Genomic DNA, 18,985 nt, shown 5'->3' on the forward strand with positions numbered 1-18,985 from the left:
GATAAATACCCACAAAATTTCAAACCATGTCTTACCAAGGTGATGTCTCGGGAAGCTGCAGCAGCACTCATATGCAGACTAGGCTGCCTGACAGAACTGCTGCAATCCAGGGCTCTGGCGAATGTCCCAACAGCACTGAATAAACCACAAACACAATAAGGAAGAATTAAGTATCTGTTTTGGTTTGTTTTTTTAACGTTTTAAAAAACACATTTGGATAGTAAATAAAAAACTGTAAAAGAAAAGGCAAAAACAAGTTTCTGAATGAGAATCAAACATCAAATAAAAAGAATTTTCACTCTATAAGATATAATAATTGACAAGCCAATTTACTATAAACAGGTCATTATCATGAAATCAAGAAAAAAAATAGCCTGTGCAGGGGGGAGAAAAGAAGGAAAGGGAAGCTCTGTTATAACATGTCATGGAGTAAAATATTTGGTATTCAAATTGGCTCAAAAAATAAAAAGTCAGCTGCAGAGTTTGACTATTACAGCAAAGCAAGTTTTGACTACTTTTTAAGCCCAAATTGTGAAACTCAGTAACATTTTTTCCCTCAATATATCATTAACTGTAGCAACCCCTTCCTATGAGGATTCAACATGAAACAGATTTCTACTAAAATCTCATTTAAAAAGAAATTACCATAATGCTGATTTTAATGATTTGGAAGTCCTTCCAATATGTAAGAAACCCTAACCTTAACACATACAGCATAAAATGAAGACTCACTGCTTTTCCTGCCTGTATTTTAAACATGTTTGCTACGGAAGAGATTTTTTATTTTTATTATTTTTATTTTTTGAGACAGGGTCTCACTCTGTCACCCAGGCTGGAGTGCAATAGTGTGATCATATGATCATAGCTCACTGCAGCCTCAACTTCCTGGGCTCAAACAATCTTCCCACCTCAGCTTCCCAAGTAGCTGGAACTACAGGCATGCACCACCACGCCCAGCTTTTTTTTTTTTTTTTTTTTTTTGGTTAATTAAAAAAATTTTTTTGTAGACAAGGCCTCCCTATGTTGCCCAGGCTGGTCTCAAACTCCTGGGCTCAAGTGATCCTCCCGCCTTGGCCTCCCAAAATTTTGGGATTACAGGCATGAGCCATTGTGGTTGATCCCTAAGGAAGGAATTTTATAAATATTTTAATTAAAATACAACAAACATATTGAAAAGTACACAGTAAACAGATAGTTACTGTAAAATGAACACATGCATGCCACCAACATACAGTTCAAGAAAGAACATGACCACAACCCAGAGGCTCCTCAAGCTCCTTTCCACAGGGAACCACGACCCTGGATTATAGCACCACAGATTAGTTTTGCTCAAATAGAATCACACAGCTGGACATTATGTCCAGCTTCTTTTGATTAAAATTACGTTTGTGGATTCATCCATGTTGTTAGCTACAGCTGTATTCACTCATTTTCCCTGTTATGCAACATTCTGTTTTACGACGTCTCATCCCCACCTCCACTCTACTGCTGACAGACATTCCGTGTTGTTTCCAGTTTGGGGTTACTATGAATAGTGCCATAAATCCATTTGTATATATATCTTTTGGTGCAAAGGTGTATGCATTTCTGCTGCATAGATATTTAGGAGTGAAACTTAAGAGATACTTGTGTTAGATGAAAGCAAACAGTATTCCAAAGGAGCTATACCAATTTACACCCCCACCAGCAGGATATGAGAGTATTGGTTCTAAATCTTGATCGATGCTTAGCACTGTCAGTCTTTAAAATTTTAACCATTCTGGTGGATTGGCAGTGGTATTTGACTGTGGTCTTAATTTGCATTTAGAAGATCAATTTTTTTTTTTTTTTTTTGAGACAGAGTCTTTCTCTGTCGCCCAGGCTGGAGTGCAATGGTGCGATCTCGGCTTACTGCAACCTCCGCCTTGCAGGTTCAAGCAATTCTCCCGCCTCAGTCTCCCAAGTAGCTGGGATTACAGGCACCTACCATCATGCCCAGCTAATTTTTTTTAATATTTTTGTAGAGACGGGGTTTCACCATGTTGGCCAGGCTAGTCTTGAACTCCTGACCTAAGGTGATCCGCCTGCTTTGGCCTCCCAAAGCACTGGGATTACAGGCGGTGTGAGCCACTGCGCCCGGCCCTTTTTTTTTTTTTTTTAAGAGATGAGGTCTTACTATATTGCTCAGGTTTGTCTTGAACTCCTGGGCTCAAACAATCCTCCTGCCTTGGCCTCCCAAAGTGCTGGGGTTACATGCATAAGCCACCATTCCCAGCCTAGAAGATTATTTTTTAAAACAAATATTGAAAACAAAAACATACTAGGAACCAACTCCTTGGTGTCCTTCATGCTGGCTTTGAGGGGAAACATACAGCCCTTGGCAATCAGAAAAATGAAAATACAGAATACAAATCAAATTTGAAAATGGCAACGTCTCCTAACAAATCCCCAATCTAGACAGCCTGTCTGGAGACTCTAGACCAATATTCTGTACTCAACAAGGGGCCACAAGATTGGCCCCTTCACAATGCTTATCAAGTGTCTCCATCCAGTCGCTTAGTAGTTAGGTGATGGGCTCTGGACTCCAAATGCCTGGCCACCAATAAAAAGTGGGATCGTCCATGGTGACTGGCTCTATGAACAGTGATATCTAAGGATGAGCCAAGACTATTTTTTCCTCTGCATTGTGAAATAAGTTCAACACAAAATCAGACAATAACATAATGAAGACCCTTGCATCCACTGTCCAGATCTAACTCATAGTAATATTTTGCCATGTTCGGTTCATTCTTTTAAGAAATAAATATTATAAATTTGTTAGAGTTCCCTATATATACTCCTAGATCATATATACTATATATACCCATTTAATGTATTTAAAAATCCACTAATAAAATATTGTTTTGTACACAGCAAACATTTTATAAATAATTACTCTGTATGCACATAAATGATCACATAGTATATACCCTCAACATTATTTGTGATGTTTATCTCTTTGCTACATATAGCTTTAATTCATTCAATTGCCATAAAGTAATATTTCACTATATGAGTATACCTCAGTTCATTCATCAATTGCTTGCTGATGTACTTTTACTGTTATCATTTTTTAAATAAAAATAAAATTCTGTCCCATTCATTCTCTTAAGAAAAGGGGAGGAAAGAAGCAAGCCAGCCAGGTAGCCAGGCTGAAAGCTCTCAAGGCAAAGTGCTATGCTTAGCAACAGGCCTTACTCACACATGGATGCAGTGAGCAAATCCCAGGTGCACATTCTTATTGATACCTGAATAATCCATGTCTAGAGTAAAGCCATGTCAAGTAAAAAGCATGACACTTTTCATTAAGGATATGGGACTTCAGGTATTTTCTTCAGGTATAAAGAATTTCTTCTTTATACTTTTCTGTTTTCTTAATCAGTAAAAATTAATACAACTATTTTCATTTAAAACAGAAATTAATAAATTTAGGAAGCAGCATAATGTATTAAGCTTTCTTACCTAATTAAAAAAATAATACAATCAGTGGGGGAAAAGCAGAATACAAAGAAATAAAAATACATATACCTATAAATTCTTTTATATAAAGAAATTTATTGACTCAATAATGCCATACTCGTACTCACCGTGCTACAACTAAAAACTGGTCAATCTGTCGATCCGTAAGTGGGCTATTTGGATCCCAAACTTTAACTTCCAATTTTGACTGTTCCCTCTCATCTGATTCTCCTGTCCAAAAATAAATAAAATGGAGTTTTGTTACTGACAAGGCGTACTGCCTCATAACACTGATGACAACTGTCACCATAACATTAGAAATGTTTATGTGTAAGGTAAGTGCCCATAGTTTTGGCATATTCTTTCAGACGCAGATGTACAACACCTCGTTAAAGTGAACACTGATGATAATGACACCAAACTAACCAAAAGGTATCTTCATTTAGTCCTTAATGTTTATTTCTGGAGTAGCTGTATGTGAGAGGCAGTAAGTGCCATGCTAAGGGACATAAAGATGAAAAAGCAACAGGCTGGGTGCGGTGGCCCGCACCTGTAATCTCGGCACTTTGGGAGGCTGAGGCGGACAGATCACTTGAGGCCAGAAGTTTGAAATAAGCCTGGTCAATATGGAGAAATCCTGTCTCTACTAAAAATACAAAAATTAGCCGGGTGTGGTAGCAGGTGCCTGTAATCCCAGCTACTCGGGAGGTTAAGGCATGAGAATCGCTTGAACCCAGAAGGTAGAGGTTGCAGTGAGCTGAGATTGTGCCATTGTACTCCAGCCTGGGCGACAGAGTAAGACTTTGTCTCAGAAAAGAAGAAAAAAAGAAAGCATCACTTCCACAAGAGGCTTAAACTATGCATAAATACATACGATATAAACCAAATAAATAGAATAAGAGACACATATTAATAGTTATAGCATAAGAATTTGAAGAGTAGAGAAATCATTTCAAGCTAGGTAAGAAACAATGTCATGAAGGAGATGGCATTTCTGCTAAGAACTAAAGGGTACAAATGCACCAGCAGGGGAAGATTTTTTTAAAAAAGAAATGAGAACATGAACAAAGTCATGGGGCATTAAAATGTCATAGAAAAGTAGCTCATAATGTCTGGAGTACTTTACGGAATGAGAGAAGATAGCTAAGAGAAGTGGGTTATGAACACATTACTGAAGATCCTACATACATGTTTTTCGAAGAGATTTTATTTGTAGGTAATGAGAAGCCCTTGATTTTTCTGGTAAGGGAGTGATAAGAGCAGAACTAAACTTCAATTTTCAAAGCTAGTCATGGTTTATAATTTCCTCTGCAGAGATACCTGATAAAGAGAGAGAGACATAGCGGCCTCCTTTAAGAGTTCCCTCACAAGTAATGAGGGGCTGAAACATGGTTATGAGATTGCTAATAGAGCACAAAGAAAGGAGATTTGGGAATGTCAGTGACAGACTGGATGTAGAGTGTAGATTTCAAGTTTTGTGAGCTGTACTCATAGTGCTGGCATTAGTAGAAAGAAGGAGGCTGGGCGTGGTGGCTCACACCTATAATCCCAGCACTTCAGGAAGCTGGGCAGGAGGATTACTTGAGACCAGAAGTTCAAGACCAACCTGGGCAACACAATGAGATCCCAACTCTACAAAAAATAAATAAAATTAGCCCTGTGTTGTGGCATATGCCTATAGTCATAGCTACTCAGGAAGCTGAGGTGGAAAGGCTGCTTCAGCCCAGGAAGTCAAAGCTGTAGTGAGCCATAAGCATACCACTGCATTCCAGCCTGGGTGTCACAAAACAAAACAAAAAAAGATACACAAACAGGAAGTAAGGGCCAAGAGAAGACTGACAATAATGCCGAATGCTTTGCTTTAGAATGTCTCACAAAGAGATAACTATTGAACAAGAGTCAATGTTAGGACAAATGATTGTAATGAAAAGTAGACTTGGGAGCCAATGGAATTTTGATTTATAGCTATGGATTCTTACTAGAATAAGGGCCTTTAATGATAGGGACTGCTTTTGGCTTTGTTTTGCTTTTGATCACTGCATCTATAACATTAGGCTTGCAACAGCTGACATAATACTCTGAAGTCAAACATTCCCCAGTGACTGACAAAGCCAGGCTATGGGCCGCCTAGTATAGGAGCAAGCAGGTATCAATGGAAAGGAGAGGACAGAAGCAGGCATTCCATCTGCAGCCTCTTCAGTCAGGCCACTGTTGTTAGGTTAAAGACCTGCCCATTCTGTCCCTGGTTCAAAGGCAGGTAACCAAAGAGCCAACTGCCAACCCCAATATAAAATGACATAAATAGAGTAGAGCAGAGCTAGTACTAGGCCAAAAAGATCTAAGGTTTGAAAGGACTTCATTCTTTGTTTTGTTTACAATTCTTAGCATGCCAAGGCAAGACATTCAACATTAGGTTCATTTTTAAAGACCAGTTAAAAATCAAAAAGTTGCAAGCCACATGAAACCTGAGAATGGAGAATGACACAATTAACCTGCCTATGTCTTTTTAAAAATAATTTAAATAAGGATAGATAGTAGTGGTAAAACATTTGAAATCTACATTTTAAATAACACACAAGAAATGATGTTGCTATTCAGTTTTAAGCCCCTTCTGTTGTATACTCCTGAATGTAAGACTACAATTGATGTTTATTTTTCAAATTCAAGTCAGTTAAATTGATAAATTTTAATTCCACCCATACAGTCTGCAGCACATAGCAGAAGTAAGACTTAGAAGAATTCTAAATAAATTCACTGTAAACAATAATAAAACACTCTTGAAAGCATTTAAACTAGCACCAAAAACACAGACAACCACGGGCTGAGAAGAAAAATAGCAAGAAGAACAAAAAATAAATATAGAAATTCTCTATATCAAACGATCATTTCAAACTAAGAGGAGATTCCCATTTTGAATAGACCAAATAATTACATTCATATCAGTTTGATCACTTCTTCACATGGAAAAAACTTTTAAAAAGCTCTTGAATGAACTTATTTAGAATTTTTATAATTAAATTTTTTTCAGCTACGCTAGCAGCAATCTTTGGAATGGCCCTGGTAACAATGGAATGAGCCAAAAACTGAACAAAGATTAATTCCGTGTTAATGTTCATTCCAGGCTTTACAATAATCTCCCCTTCCTCCTCCACATATGATAATCTGGGCAATTCCAATCTGCTCAAGTGCCATATCATCAAAAAATACAGACCATGACAATCTCCTCTAACCTCTAAATTCCTACAAATATATTTCCCAACTAAATGTGTGATTGTATACAGCTTCCTATTTTCGCTTCATTTAATTTTGAAGAAATGTAGACCCAGCAACTATTTTAAATGTTAGCCCTAACCCTCCAGTTATATTTTTAAATCTCTACAAAATACTGACAAAGTACTTCTTAAGAATTTTGAGCACAGAGTGTTGTTCAAATACTCTGAAGAACTAAGGAATCCTAAAGGCCCTTTCCTAGGCAATTGGAAACATTCTTTGTTCCAAATACAATATGTTTTCTTTGCACCAGTCATCAGAGTACTATACTTTTTATATTATATGTAATTCAGAAACACACAAGGATGTCTTTTATCACCATTTTTGCTCAATATTGTTCTGAAAGTTCTGGCCAACATATTAAGTTATGAATCAAAAGAATAATATGTTACTATAATTTTTAAAAGTCACATTCATTTTGACAATAAAAATGTAAAACACTAGGAAATAAAATTGGAGATTTTATATAAAGAAATTTCAAAATTTTCAAAAGAAGATCACATGATTTGAGTAAATAAAAAAGCAAGGCCAGGATGCAGTGGCTCACATCTGTAATCCCAGCACTTTGGGAGGCCAAGGTAGGAGGATCATTTGAGGCCAGGAGTTTAAGAGCAGCCTGGTCAACACAGGGAGACCCAGTTTCTACTTCTAAAATAAAAATCAAGAAGTGAGGTAAAACCAAAATATACTTCTTTGGCATATTTCCAGATGGCTATTCTGAGATCAATAAACACAACAAGATTAGCCAGCCCTGAAAGGCTGTCTTTTACGGGGAGGGCGGGGGGAGGTGGGGAGATCTGCATATGTAGAGGAAATCTACCTTAGTGAAGTAAACCGCAAATGCAAACAGGATTTCTCTGAGGCCCCTTTAAATGAATCTAAGAAAGACTAACTTACAGGAAAAAGAGACCAAAGATCTGACATAGACACTTCACCCCAAGCTACACCTTTCTGAAGGCAGCTTGGAGATTACCTCGGAGGTTCATCCACATAACAAGGCAGCCATGCAGCCTTTGCTAGCCCTGCTCTCCCGTAACCTGTGTCACTAACTCCCTTCACCCTACTCTTTTTTTCTTTTTTTTCTTGTTGCCCACACTGGCGTGCAATGCCGTGCTCTCGGCTCACTGCAACTTCCACCTCCTGGGTTCAAGCCATTCTCCTGCCTCAGCCTCCCGAAGTAGCTGGGATTACAGGTGCCCACCACCATGACCAGCTAATTTTTTTGTATTTTTAGTTGAGACGGGGTTTCACCATGTTGGCCAGGCTGGTCTTGAACTCCTGACCTCAGGCGATCCACCCAACTTGGCCTCCCAAAGTGCTGGGATTACAGGAGTGAGCCACCATGCCCAGCTTTTTTTTTTTTTTTTTTTTTGAGACAAGGTCTCGCTCTGTCACCCAGGCTGGAGTACAGTGGCGGACAACCACAGCTCACTGCAGCTTTAACCTCCTGGGCTTATGCGATTCTCCGGCCTCAGCCTCCCAAAATACCTGGGCCTACAGGCACGCACCACCATGCCCAGCTAATTTTTTGTATTTCTAGTAGAGATGAGGTTTCACCATGTTGGCCAGGCTGGTCTCGAATTCCTGACCTCAAGTGATCCGCCAGCCTCAGCCTTCCAATTCCAAAGCGCTGGGATTACAAGCATGAGCCACCATGCCCAGCACCAATTGCCTATTCTTTTGGTAACCTCAGGATGGCAGTATTAAAAACTTCCGTCATCTGGCTCTTCTTTGAGTCTCACAGTGTTTATATTTAAGTGTTTTTATAGAAGAGTCAAAAAGTTAAAAAAAAAAAAAAAGTTGAGCAAGCTAATTTACTACTGAAGATAATTTTTAAATAAAATTAGTATAGCCTAAGTGTACAGTGTTTATGAAGTCTACAGTAATGTCCTAGTCCTTCACATCCATGTACCACTCACTCACTGACTCACCCAAAGCAACTTCCAGTGCTGCAAGCTCCATTCACGGTAAGTGCCCTACACAGTGGGTGCACCACTTATTATCTTTTTATTGTATTTTTACAATACCTTTTCTATACTTAGATATGTTTAGATACACAATACTTACTATTGTGTTATAATTCCCTACAGTATTCAGTATAGTAACATGCTGTACAGGTTTGTAGCCTGGGAGCAATAGCCTATACCATATAGCCTGGGTGTTTAGTAAGCTGCACCAATCTAGGTTTGTGGAAGTACGCTCTATGATGTTGGCACAGCAATGAAATCACCTAAGGACACATTTATCAGAATGTATCACTGTCATTAGGTGATGCATGGCCATAAAAGAATTAGTTTTGGAAGTAGATATAAAATGTTTTGCATATCTACAAATGAAATAGTTCTAAAATAAGGGAAAGGATTAACTCAACTGGATAAAATTACAATATATGGCAATAGTAATCAAAACAATGTTGTATGTACTACCATAAAAACAAACACAATCAAGGGTGCGGTGGCTCATGCCTGTAATCCCAGCACTTTGGGAGGCCGAGGCGGGCGGATCACGAGGTCAGGAGATGGAGACCATCCTTGAAACCCCGTCTCTACTAAAAATACAAAAAAATTAGCCGGGCATGGTGGTGGGCGCCTGTAGTCCCAGCTACTCGGGAGGCTGAGGCAGGAAAATGACGTGAACCCGGGAGGTGGAGCTTGCAGTGAACCGAGACTGTGCCACTGCACTCCAGCCTGGGTGACACAGTGAGACTCCGTCTCAAAAAAAAAAACAAAAAAACAAAAAAAAACCCAAACAAACAAACACAATCAAATGTACAGAAATAGACCAGACCATACAATCATTTATATTTGAAAATGTACATAGTATTATAATTATGTAAATATTAGCTAACATTTATTGAATAGTTACTATGTTCCTATAAATTTTTCATACCTGGCCTCTCCCCATTAGGTGCCCCTTCCCACCTCTACCCCCTCTACCAGACATGACAACTAAAATGTCTACATATTGTCTACTTCTCCTGGAGGACAAAATTGCCCTATGGCTGAAAATTCCTGTTTTATATGATGGTAATCAATACCTGCTTACACAATTCTTACAGGTCAGTGTTTCTAAGTTAACGACTATCCACTACATTGTTAAGAAGTTCATATTCTGCAAAACTACCAATTGAAGGTAATAGGGTTTATGAAAAAATATGATAAAACTCTCAAAACCTAGGAAAGTTGGTAACCAGAGCATTCCAAAAAAAGTAACAATCATAATAAAACAATTAAATCTCTATTGCCATTTGCACCAAGCATAAAGGTCTGCTGATCTTTTATCTCCTTAAACCCTGGACTCATGCTTCTTCCACTGAGCTGTACGTCCCTTTTTACAGCTTCAAATAAGTTAAAAATCGAATCCAGAATGCAGTTTTTCCCCCAAACACTGAAGGAAATATCTTCAGAGTCTCTTCATCTGTAACTCAAAGCTTCCCCATATAGTTTTAACACAGTGGAAAGTGCCTCAGATTTTCAGACCACAAAATCAGCCACTGCTTAAATCAAAGGAAGGCACTTTTGTAAAAATTTCCACTTGCTCTTTCTTAAACTCTCCTTATCTGTGAGAACACTTGTTTCCCTTATTGCTGGAGAAAGCCACATATGAACTGACACAATTTTCACTCTATACTGACATTTTCCTATTTGCCAACAGAACATGAGTTAATACAAGTTTTAAGTACATACGATGTAACAAAAGATACACTATTTTAATTCTTTAACACTCAAAGAGTGTGACTGGTGATAACAGCTTTTTTTTTTTTTTTTTTTTTTTTTTGGAGAGGGATTCACACTCTGTCACCCATGCTGGAGTGTAGTGGTACGATATCAGCTCACCCAGCTCACCGCAACCTCTGCTCACTGCAGCCTCTGCCTCCTGGGTTCAAGCAATTCTCCTGCCTCAGCCTCCCGAGTAGCTGAGATTACAGGCATCCGCCACCACACTCGGCTAATTTTTGTATTTTTTAGTAGAGATGGGGTTTCATCGTGGTTGGTCAAGCTGGTCTCGAACTCCTGACCTCAAATGATCTGCCTGCCTCAGCCTCTCAAAGTGCTGGGATGACAGGAGTGAGCCACCGCACCCGGCTGATAACAGCTATTAAATGAGTGGTACTAGAGGCCGGGGGAGAAGACTGTAACAGCTGGGCGCTGTGCTAACTGCATGACAAGAATTACTTCATTTGCTCATCACAACGATATAATGTACTACATACACTATCATTCCCTGTTTAAAGGGAAAGAAACAGGAACTTGGAGGGGTTAATCATTTCCCCAAGGTTACTCAATTAAAACATAGTATAGTCAGGATTACCCAAACTTGTGAACCTAGAGTCATTTTCGCTTAATAATTTAAGGTTGTCATAACATACTTTAACAGTTAAAATTTAAATTTAATATGTAGAACAAATTTTCTTAAAATTCCAATGTTATAATACATTTAAATAATGACTCAAAACTTCTCTTTTATGGAAAATTTTCTAGGTGGTTTATTCAAACTCAGTGAAAGATGTAAAATCTAAGAGATGCCTTTACTTTCATTTGTAAACTACATACTCTTTTCAGATCTCTAGAGTTTGTTAGGTGATGGGTAGCCATAAATGAATTTAAAAATCAAAAAGCCACAAAAAGATTTATTCCCTAGCAAGACAAATGCTGCAACAATCTCTTAGTATCCATCAAGACATGTTCACAAAGAAAGCAAGCCTGTAACATATCCTGGCAGAGTGCTGCTGCTGCCACCTACCCAAGATATTAATTCCAGTTCTACATTCCATGCCAATGCAAATTAGAATCTGGCCACTGGTGGAAATGTACCCACTCAGGAGTACTAAAAGGGTTAGGAAGAATGGATTCCAGCAAATCCTAAACATCTGTTCTTGAATATGATATGTCCTACTATTTAACTTCCCTGCAATCACGTACTAGCTACATATGGGAGTTTCTGTGATGGCAATGACCACGTTTTTCAAGTGTGGTTAATTACTGGTATATCTACTGGTATCCCCACTCCTTCTCCCCCAAAAAAATAGTCATTAGAAAAAAGAAGGGTGGCTGGGCGCAGAGGCTCATGCCTGTAATACCAGCACCTTGGGAGGCCAAGGCAGGTGGATCACCTGAGGTCAGGAGTTCAAGACCAGCCTGGCCAACATGGCGAAACCCTGTCCCTGCTAAAAATACAAAAATTAGCTGGGTGTGCTGGCAGGCACCTGTAATCCCAGCCACTCGGGAGGCTGATGTAGGAGAACTGCTTGAACTTGGAAGGCGGAGGTTGCAATGAGCCGAGATCACGCCACTGCACTCCAGCCTGCGCAACAAGAGCGGAACTCCGTTTCAAAAAAAAGAAGAGTTCTTTAAACTTTGCATCTACTCAGTTGCCTGATTACAAGTGAAAAGAAACATTCTGCATATGCTTTAATGCTTCAGGCTGAAATAAGAGTTCAAAATGGCTTCTACATTTATGATGAAAAATACGGTATTTTTCAAAAAAATCGATAAATCTGTTGTTTTTGTTAGAGATGAATACCTAACAAAGAAAACTACCAAGTAATAAAATGTAAAAATAAATACCCAGAAGCAGCCTTGAAGAAAGGAAAGGCATTCCTTGTTTCTGGTTAAAACATTCTAAGACTGCTGGCAGTGGGAAGCGGGGTGGGAGGCAGGTGGGGTGGGGGGATGGCACACACCTGTAATCCCAGCACTTTGGGAGGCCAAGGTAGACAGATTGCTTGAAGTCAGGAGTTCAAGACCAGCCTGGCCAACATGGCAAAACCCTATCTCTACTGAAAATACAAAAAAAATTAGCCGGGCGTGGTGGCACATGCCTGTAATCCCAGCTACTCAGGAGGCTGAGGCAGGAGAATGGCGTGGAACCGAGGAGGCTGAGGTTGCAGTGAGCCGAGATCGCGCCACTGCACTTCAGCCTGGGCAACAGAATGAGACTCTGTCTCTAAAAAAAAGTTTTTCTCTGTAGCATGTGATGCTCAATAGAATTTTACCTATGGTAGACTTCCTTTCTTTTTTTTTTTTGTTTTTTTTTTTTTTAGAAGGAGTCTCACTCTGTCACCCAGGCTGAAGTGCAGTGGCGCGATCTCGGCTCACTGCAACCTCCGCCTCCTCGGTTCCACGCCATTCTCCTGCCTCAGCCTCCCGAGTAGCTGGGACTATAGGCGCCCGCCACCACGCCCAGCTAATTTTTTGTATTTTTAGTAGAGACGGGGTTTCACCATGTTAGCCAGGATGGTCTTGATCTCCTGACCTCGTGATCCACCTGCCTCGGCCTCCCAAAGTGCTGGGATTACAGGCGTGAGCCACCGCGCCCAGCCAGTAGACTTCTTTCAAAAACAGAGACAACCTTCTCAAACCCTGCCACTGCTTTGCCAACTAAGTTTATATAATATTCCAAATCCTTCGTTGCCATTTCAACAGTGTTCACAGCATCTTCACCAGGAGTAGATTCCATCTCAAGAAACCACTTTCTTTGCTCATCCATAAGAATCGACTACTCACTCATCCAAGTTTTACCACAAGATTGCAGCAATTCAGTCAGTCACATCTTCAGGGCCCACTCTCACTGTAGTTTTCTTGCATATTATATCCACCATAACTACAATTACTTCCGCCACTGAAGTCGTAAAGCCTTCAAAGTTATCCATGAGTGTTGGAATCAACTTCTTCTAAACTCCTGTTAATGTTAATATTTTGACCTCCTCCTATCAATTACAATTGTTGTTACTGGCATCTAGAACGGAGAATCCTTTCCAGAAGGTTTTCGATTGACTACTCAGATCCATCAGAGGAATCATTATCTATGGCAAGTATAGCCTTAGGTGATGTTATTTCTTAATAATAAAATGTGAAAGTCAAAATTTCTCCTTGATCCATAGACTCCAAAATGGATGTTGTCTCAGCAGTCATGCAAACAACATTCACCTCCTTGTACATCCCCATCAGAGCTCTTGGGTGATGAGGAGCATTATCAATGAGCAGTTTTTGAAAAGAATTTTGAAAGGAATCCTTTTTCCTAAGCAGTAGGTCTCAACAGTGAGCTTAAAATATTCAGTAAACCATGCTGTAAACAGAGGTGCTGTCATTTAGCCTTTGTCGTTCTATTTACAGGACACATGCAGAGCAGATTTAGTGTAATTCTTAAAGGGTCTGGGATTTTTGGAATGGTAAACGAGGATTGGCTTCAAGTCACCAGCTGCATTAGTCACTAATCAGAGAGTCAGCCTGTCCTTTGAAGCTTCTAGTTATGAAAATCCCAGAAGGCATCTTCTTCCAATAGAAAGCTGTTTTATCTACACTGAAACTCTGTTGTTTAGCGTAGCAGCCTTCATCAGTGACCTTAGCTAGATTTGGATAACTTGCTGCAGCTTCTACATCAGCACTTGCTACTTTACTTGCATTTTTATGTTATAATGAATTTTTTCCTTAAACCCCATCAACCAACCTCTGCTAGCTTCAAACTTTTCTTCTCCAGCTTCCTCACCTCTCAGTCTTCATAGAATTGAAGAGTTAGGGCCATGCTCTGGATTAGGCTTTGGTTTAAAGGAATGTTCTTGGTGGTTTGATCTTCTATCTAGACCACTAAGACTTTCTCCATGGTATCAGTAGTAAAGCAGTAAGGCTGTTTTTTTTTTTTTTAGACAAAGTCTCACTCTGTTGCCCAAGCTGGAATGCAGTGGCACAATCTTGGCTCACTCCAACCTCTGCCTCCGAGGTTCAAGGGATTCTCTTGCCTCAGCCTCCCGAGTAGTTGGGAATACAAGCATACACCATCACACTTGGCTAGATTTTGTATTTTTAGTAGGGATGGCGTTTCACCATGTTGGCCAGGCTGGTCTCGAACTCCTGGTCTCAAGTAATCCACCTGCTGCGGCCCCCCAAAGTGCTGGAATTAAAGCCATGAGCAACTGCACCCAGCCTGTTTTGCTTTTTTTTATCATTCATGTGTGTTCACTGGTGTAGCTTTTTTTTTTTTTTTTTTTTTTTTTTTTTTTTTTTTGAGACAGAGTCTCGCTCTGTCGCCCAGGCTGGAGTGTGGAGTAGCACTTTTAATTTCCTTCAAGAACTTTTCCTTTACATTCACAACTTGGCTAACTGGGGGAAGAGGCCTGGCTTTTAGCCTATCTTGGCTTCTGATACGCCTTCCTCACTAGATTCATTTCTTGTTTTTGATTTAAAGTGAGAGACATGCTACTTTTCCTTTCACTTGAACACTTACAGGCCACTGCAGGGTTATTAACTGGCTTAAGTTCAATATTGTTGTGTCTCATAAAATAGGGAGACCCCAGGAGAGAGAAAGAGGCAGGGAAGGGACAGTCAGTGGAGCACTCAGAACACACAGCATTTATCAATTCAGTTTATCCTTTCATATGGGTATGGTTCGTGGCCCCAAAACAATTATAATAGTTACCTCTAAGATCACTGATCACAGATCACCATAACAGATATTATAATAATGAAAAGGTTTGAAATGTTTCAAGAATTACCAAAATTTGACACTGTCCTGTTGGAAAAATAGCACCAAATGACTTGCTCAATAGAGTTGCCACAAACCTTCAATTTTTTAAAAAACTAGATATATATGAAGTGTAGTAAAAACAAAGTACATTAAAAGGAGGTAATTTTGTACTTCTAAAATTGGAAGTGCTGGCCAGGCCACACCTATAATAGCATCACTTTTGGGAGTCCGAGGTGGGAGGACTGTTTGAGGCCAGGAGATCAAGAGCAGGCTTGGCAACATAGCAAGGCCTCATCTCTATTTATTTATTTTTTTTTTATTTTTTACAAAGAACAGTAAAATTGCAAGTGCTTATAACTTTTAGACTTTGCCCTGAACACTGCCTCTTCTACATGAGGGCATGTATATTTGAGTTTCAAGATATATTTGTTTCACAAAACTGCAAACACGCAGAAAAACGTACCTTCTAACAGCATTTCTGGAATGTCTGCTTGATATCTAGGCCCCACTCTGATTTCACCTTTGTCAGCTAATAGTGTTTTCAATGAGGGGTCATAGACCAATGAGTAGAAGAAGGTATCCTGAAAAATATGACAAAATACATAGGTATACTTAATTCCTTCTACTTTTTATAAAGCATTAAAATCAATGCTGCTATAATGAACACATAAACCCCAAAGAGTATATAAAATTTCATTTCGGTGAATAAACTCATAAATCTTTAAGGAGAGCATGGTGTTACTGTCATCATGTAAAACAGTACAAAATTAAATCAAGCCAAAAGAAACAGCTTGAAACAAAGTAGATTATAAAGTTCTATTATTTGTTTTAGTCTAAAAGAAAACCATTTGCTCTCTAAAGCAGAGTTTCAAAAGCTAGCAAAATTAAACCGTAACTCCAAGGTAAGACACCTAAAGTCAAATCATCTTATAAACTTCTGAAGTCCACACCAAACAGAAGGGAAGACTTCACAGATAACCATGTACTCTTACTTTTGTAATGTCCATCCCAGTTTTTAGTCAAAAGATTAAAAAGTATACATATCTCACATTAAACTACACAAGTTGAACTTACATGTGGTTTACTGTTATAATAATACCACTTTGTAAATATTTAATTAAACATGTATTAACTATAATTCTGCAGTTCTTTAAGTACTGAGGCATACATATGTATATATAGACAGATATACAAACATAGCTATATACATGCTCACCAACAGCATACACACCAAAATTTCCAATCCTCCCTTACAAAGCTCATATGTCCTTGTTTCTGAGCCTAATGGGCAAAATGACCTGGCACCAGTCCTTTGTTGAATTCCGTATAACCACTAGAGATTATCTGAACCAGAAGCAGAAGTACCGTCTTCTGCTTCCCACTATGATCCCAAAGGTCATCGGCTGCCCAGTTCTCTGTATTATATCCTGGAAGGAACTGTCCCTACTACCAGAACTTTACCAAGCCCCAGCAAAGGAAACTGCAAATAAAAGATAATCTGTCAGACAGTAAAAGTCTCTGCTATGGGAGCTCTTACATACTGTGATAAGGGGAAAGGGAAAAAAAACAGAGTTATTCCATCCACTAAGAAATTCTGTGCTGTATTTTATTCATTGCTCACTGTCAGGAAAAAAGTTTAAACAAAAAAACTGTTAAAAAAAAAGGGGGGGGGGGACACACCAATACGTGACAATTTATGCATACTGTTAAAGTGCTATCTAAGGAAAAGAAAAAATCTGCAGGAATAGATAAAACAACCAGCTTAGGCCAGGCGCAGTGGCTCATGCCTATAATCCCAGCACTTTGGGAGGCCGAGGCAGGCGGATCACCTGAGGTCAGGAGTTCGAGACTAGCCTGGCCAACATGGTGAAATCCCATCTCTACTAAAAATAGAAAAATTAGCCAGGTGTGGTGGCAGGAACCTGTAATCCCAGCTGCTCAGGAGGCTGAGGCAGGAGAATCGCTTGAACACAGGAGGCAGAGGTTGCAGTGAGCCAAGATTGCACCATTGCACTCCAGCCTGGGGGACAAGAGTGAGACTTCGTCTCAAAGAAAAAAAAAAAAAAAACTTAACAAAGCTACAGGGGATGATCACTATGTAATCAGAATTGTTTGATTTTTTGTTTTGCTTTACAGACGTGAGTAATAAATATTACTCAGTAACTGAAGTTATTGCTACTGGCTCAACATCAGATTTTTTCTTTTTTTTTAATACAGACGAGGTCTCACTACGTTGCCTAGGCTGGTCTCAAACTCCTGGGCTCAAGCAATCCTCCTGCCTCAACCTCCCAAAGTGCTGGGATCACAGACATGAGCCCCCACACGCAGCCACCATCAGATTTAAAAGCAGAGATACTTCAGTTCACTTGTTATCTGTAAAACCTATTAGCATGGTACTCCAATAAAAACAGGAGCTTGCCATACTCTACAATATAATAAGATGAAATGATTATTTGGGTCATATAAGTTGATTAAAATCCTTAGATTTGTATGTCCTGATATGGGAAAATATTCAAAATATGTTTGGTTTATAATAGAAGTTGTAAAAAAGAAGAAGAAAAGGTTCCAGACAGGCCAATTTCAAGAACACAGAGTTAAAAGTAAAGGATGATAATTACAAAGTTATTCTTTGGGTTACCGTCTTCAACTATGCCAATCTCAATATTTTATTTTTAAATTTTTATATATTTAGAGGGTACAAGTGCAGAGTTCTTATATGCATACATTGTGTCATGGTAAAGTCTGGGCTTCTAGTGTACCCATCACCTGAATAGTGAACAGTGTACCCAATAGGTAATTTTTCAATCCTCACCCCTCTCCAATGTCTATTTTTTTTTTTTTTAGACAAAGTCTCACTCTGTCACCCAGACTGGAGGTATAGTAGCGCGATCTTGGCTCACTGCAACCTCCGCCTCCCAGATCCAAGGGATTCTCCTGCCTCAGCCTCCCGAGTAGCTGGGATTACAGGCATGCGCCACCACGCCCGGTTAATTTTTGTATGGCCCAGCTAATTTTTGTATTTTTAGTAGAGACAGGGTCTCACCATGTTGGTCAGGCTGGTCTCGAACTCCTGACCTCGTGATCTGCCCACCTCGGCCTCCCAAAGCGCTGGGATCACATGTGTGAGCCACCATGTTCGGCCGAAAAAAAAAATTTAATACAATGAAATGCATTGAATGTTTTGCCTTTTTCTTTCTGCTTCTGTGAAATAATGCTAATTTCTGGGCATTATCATTATCCATATTATAATCCATCATTCTGTTGGACAGACTAATGACAAAAGCATATCTAAATTTTACAAAGGTAAGTTATGAAGTCTATTAGCCTTTTTTCTGCTTTGAATATGTCTTTTCCTGTTGGTTTTCTTATTTCCTATTAGGTTTTCTAACGTATAGGGGGTTCTGCATGTTGTATCAAACTTTTTCTGTTATACGTTCTTCATTTGAGATAAATGGGCAACACTTGAGTATAAGATTTAAAAAAAAATAAAATAAAATAAAAAAAACAGGCCAGGCACAGTGGCTCATGCCTCTGATCCCAGCACTTTGGGAGGCCGAGGAAGGCAGATCACCTGAGGCCAGGAGTTGAAGACCAGCCTAGCAAACATGGCGAAACCCCATCTCTACCAAAAACACAAAAATTAGCCGGGTATGGTAGCAGGCACCTATGATCCCAGCTACTCAGGAGGCTGAAGCATGAGAATTGCTTGAACCCAGGAGGCAGAGGTTGCAGTGGGTCAAGATCACGTCACTGTATTCCAGAATGGGGGACAGAG

General features: G+C 39.4%; 1 protein-coding gene across 4 annotated transcripts in view; it reads right to left on the reverse strand.

Annotated features, from left to right (window-relative positions):
- Positions 1–18,985, reverse strand: part of MTA3 (metastasis associated 1 family member 3) — a 180,934-nt gene that overhangs the window by 96,336 nt on the left and 65,613 nt on the right. For all 4 annotated transcript variants that reach the window (XR_010123108.1, XM_054475174.1, XM_054475173.1 and 1 more), the window contains exons 6-8: positions 15,674–15,791; positions 3,606–3,708; positions 36–135 (exon numbers count right to left, since the gene is read on the reverse strand). Coding sequence is in view for 3 of the 4 variants with exons in the window: in XM_054475174.1 (XP_054331149.1) it covers positions 36–135; positions 3,606–3,708; positions 15,674–15,791 (321 nt within the window). In the remaining variant the exon portion in view is untranslated. The remainder of the gene's footprint in view (positions 1–35; positions 136–3,605; positions 3,709–15,673; positions 15,792–18,985) is intronic.

The sequence above is a fragment of the Pongo pygmaeus genome, chromosome 12 (assembly GCF_028885625.2).
Source record: "Pongo pygmaeus isolate AG05252 chromosome 12, NHGRI_mPonPyg2-v2.0_pri, whole genome shotgun sequence".
Taxonomy (NCBI): domain Eukaryota; kingdom Metazoa; phylum Chordata; class Mammalia; order Primates; family Hominidae; genus Pongo; species Pongo pygmaeus.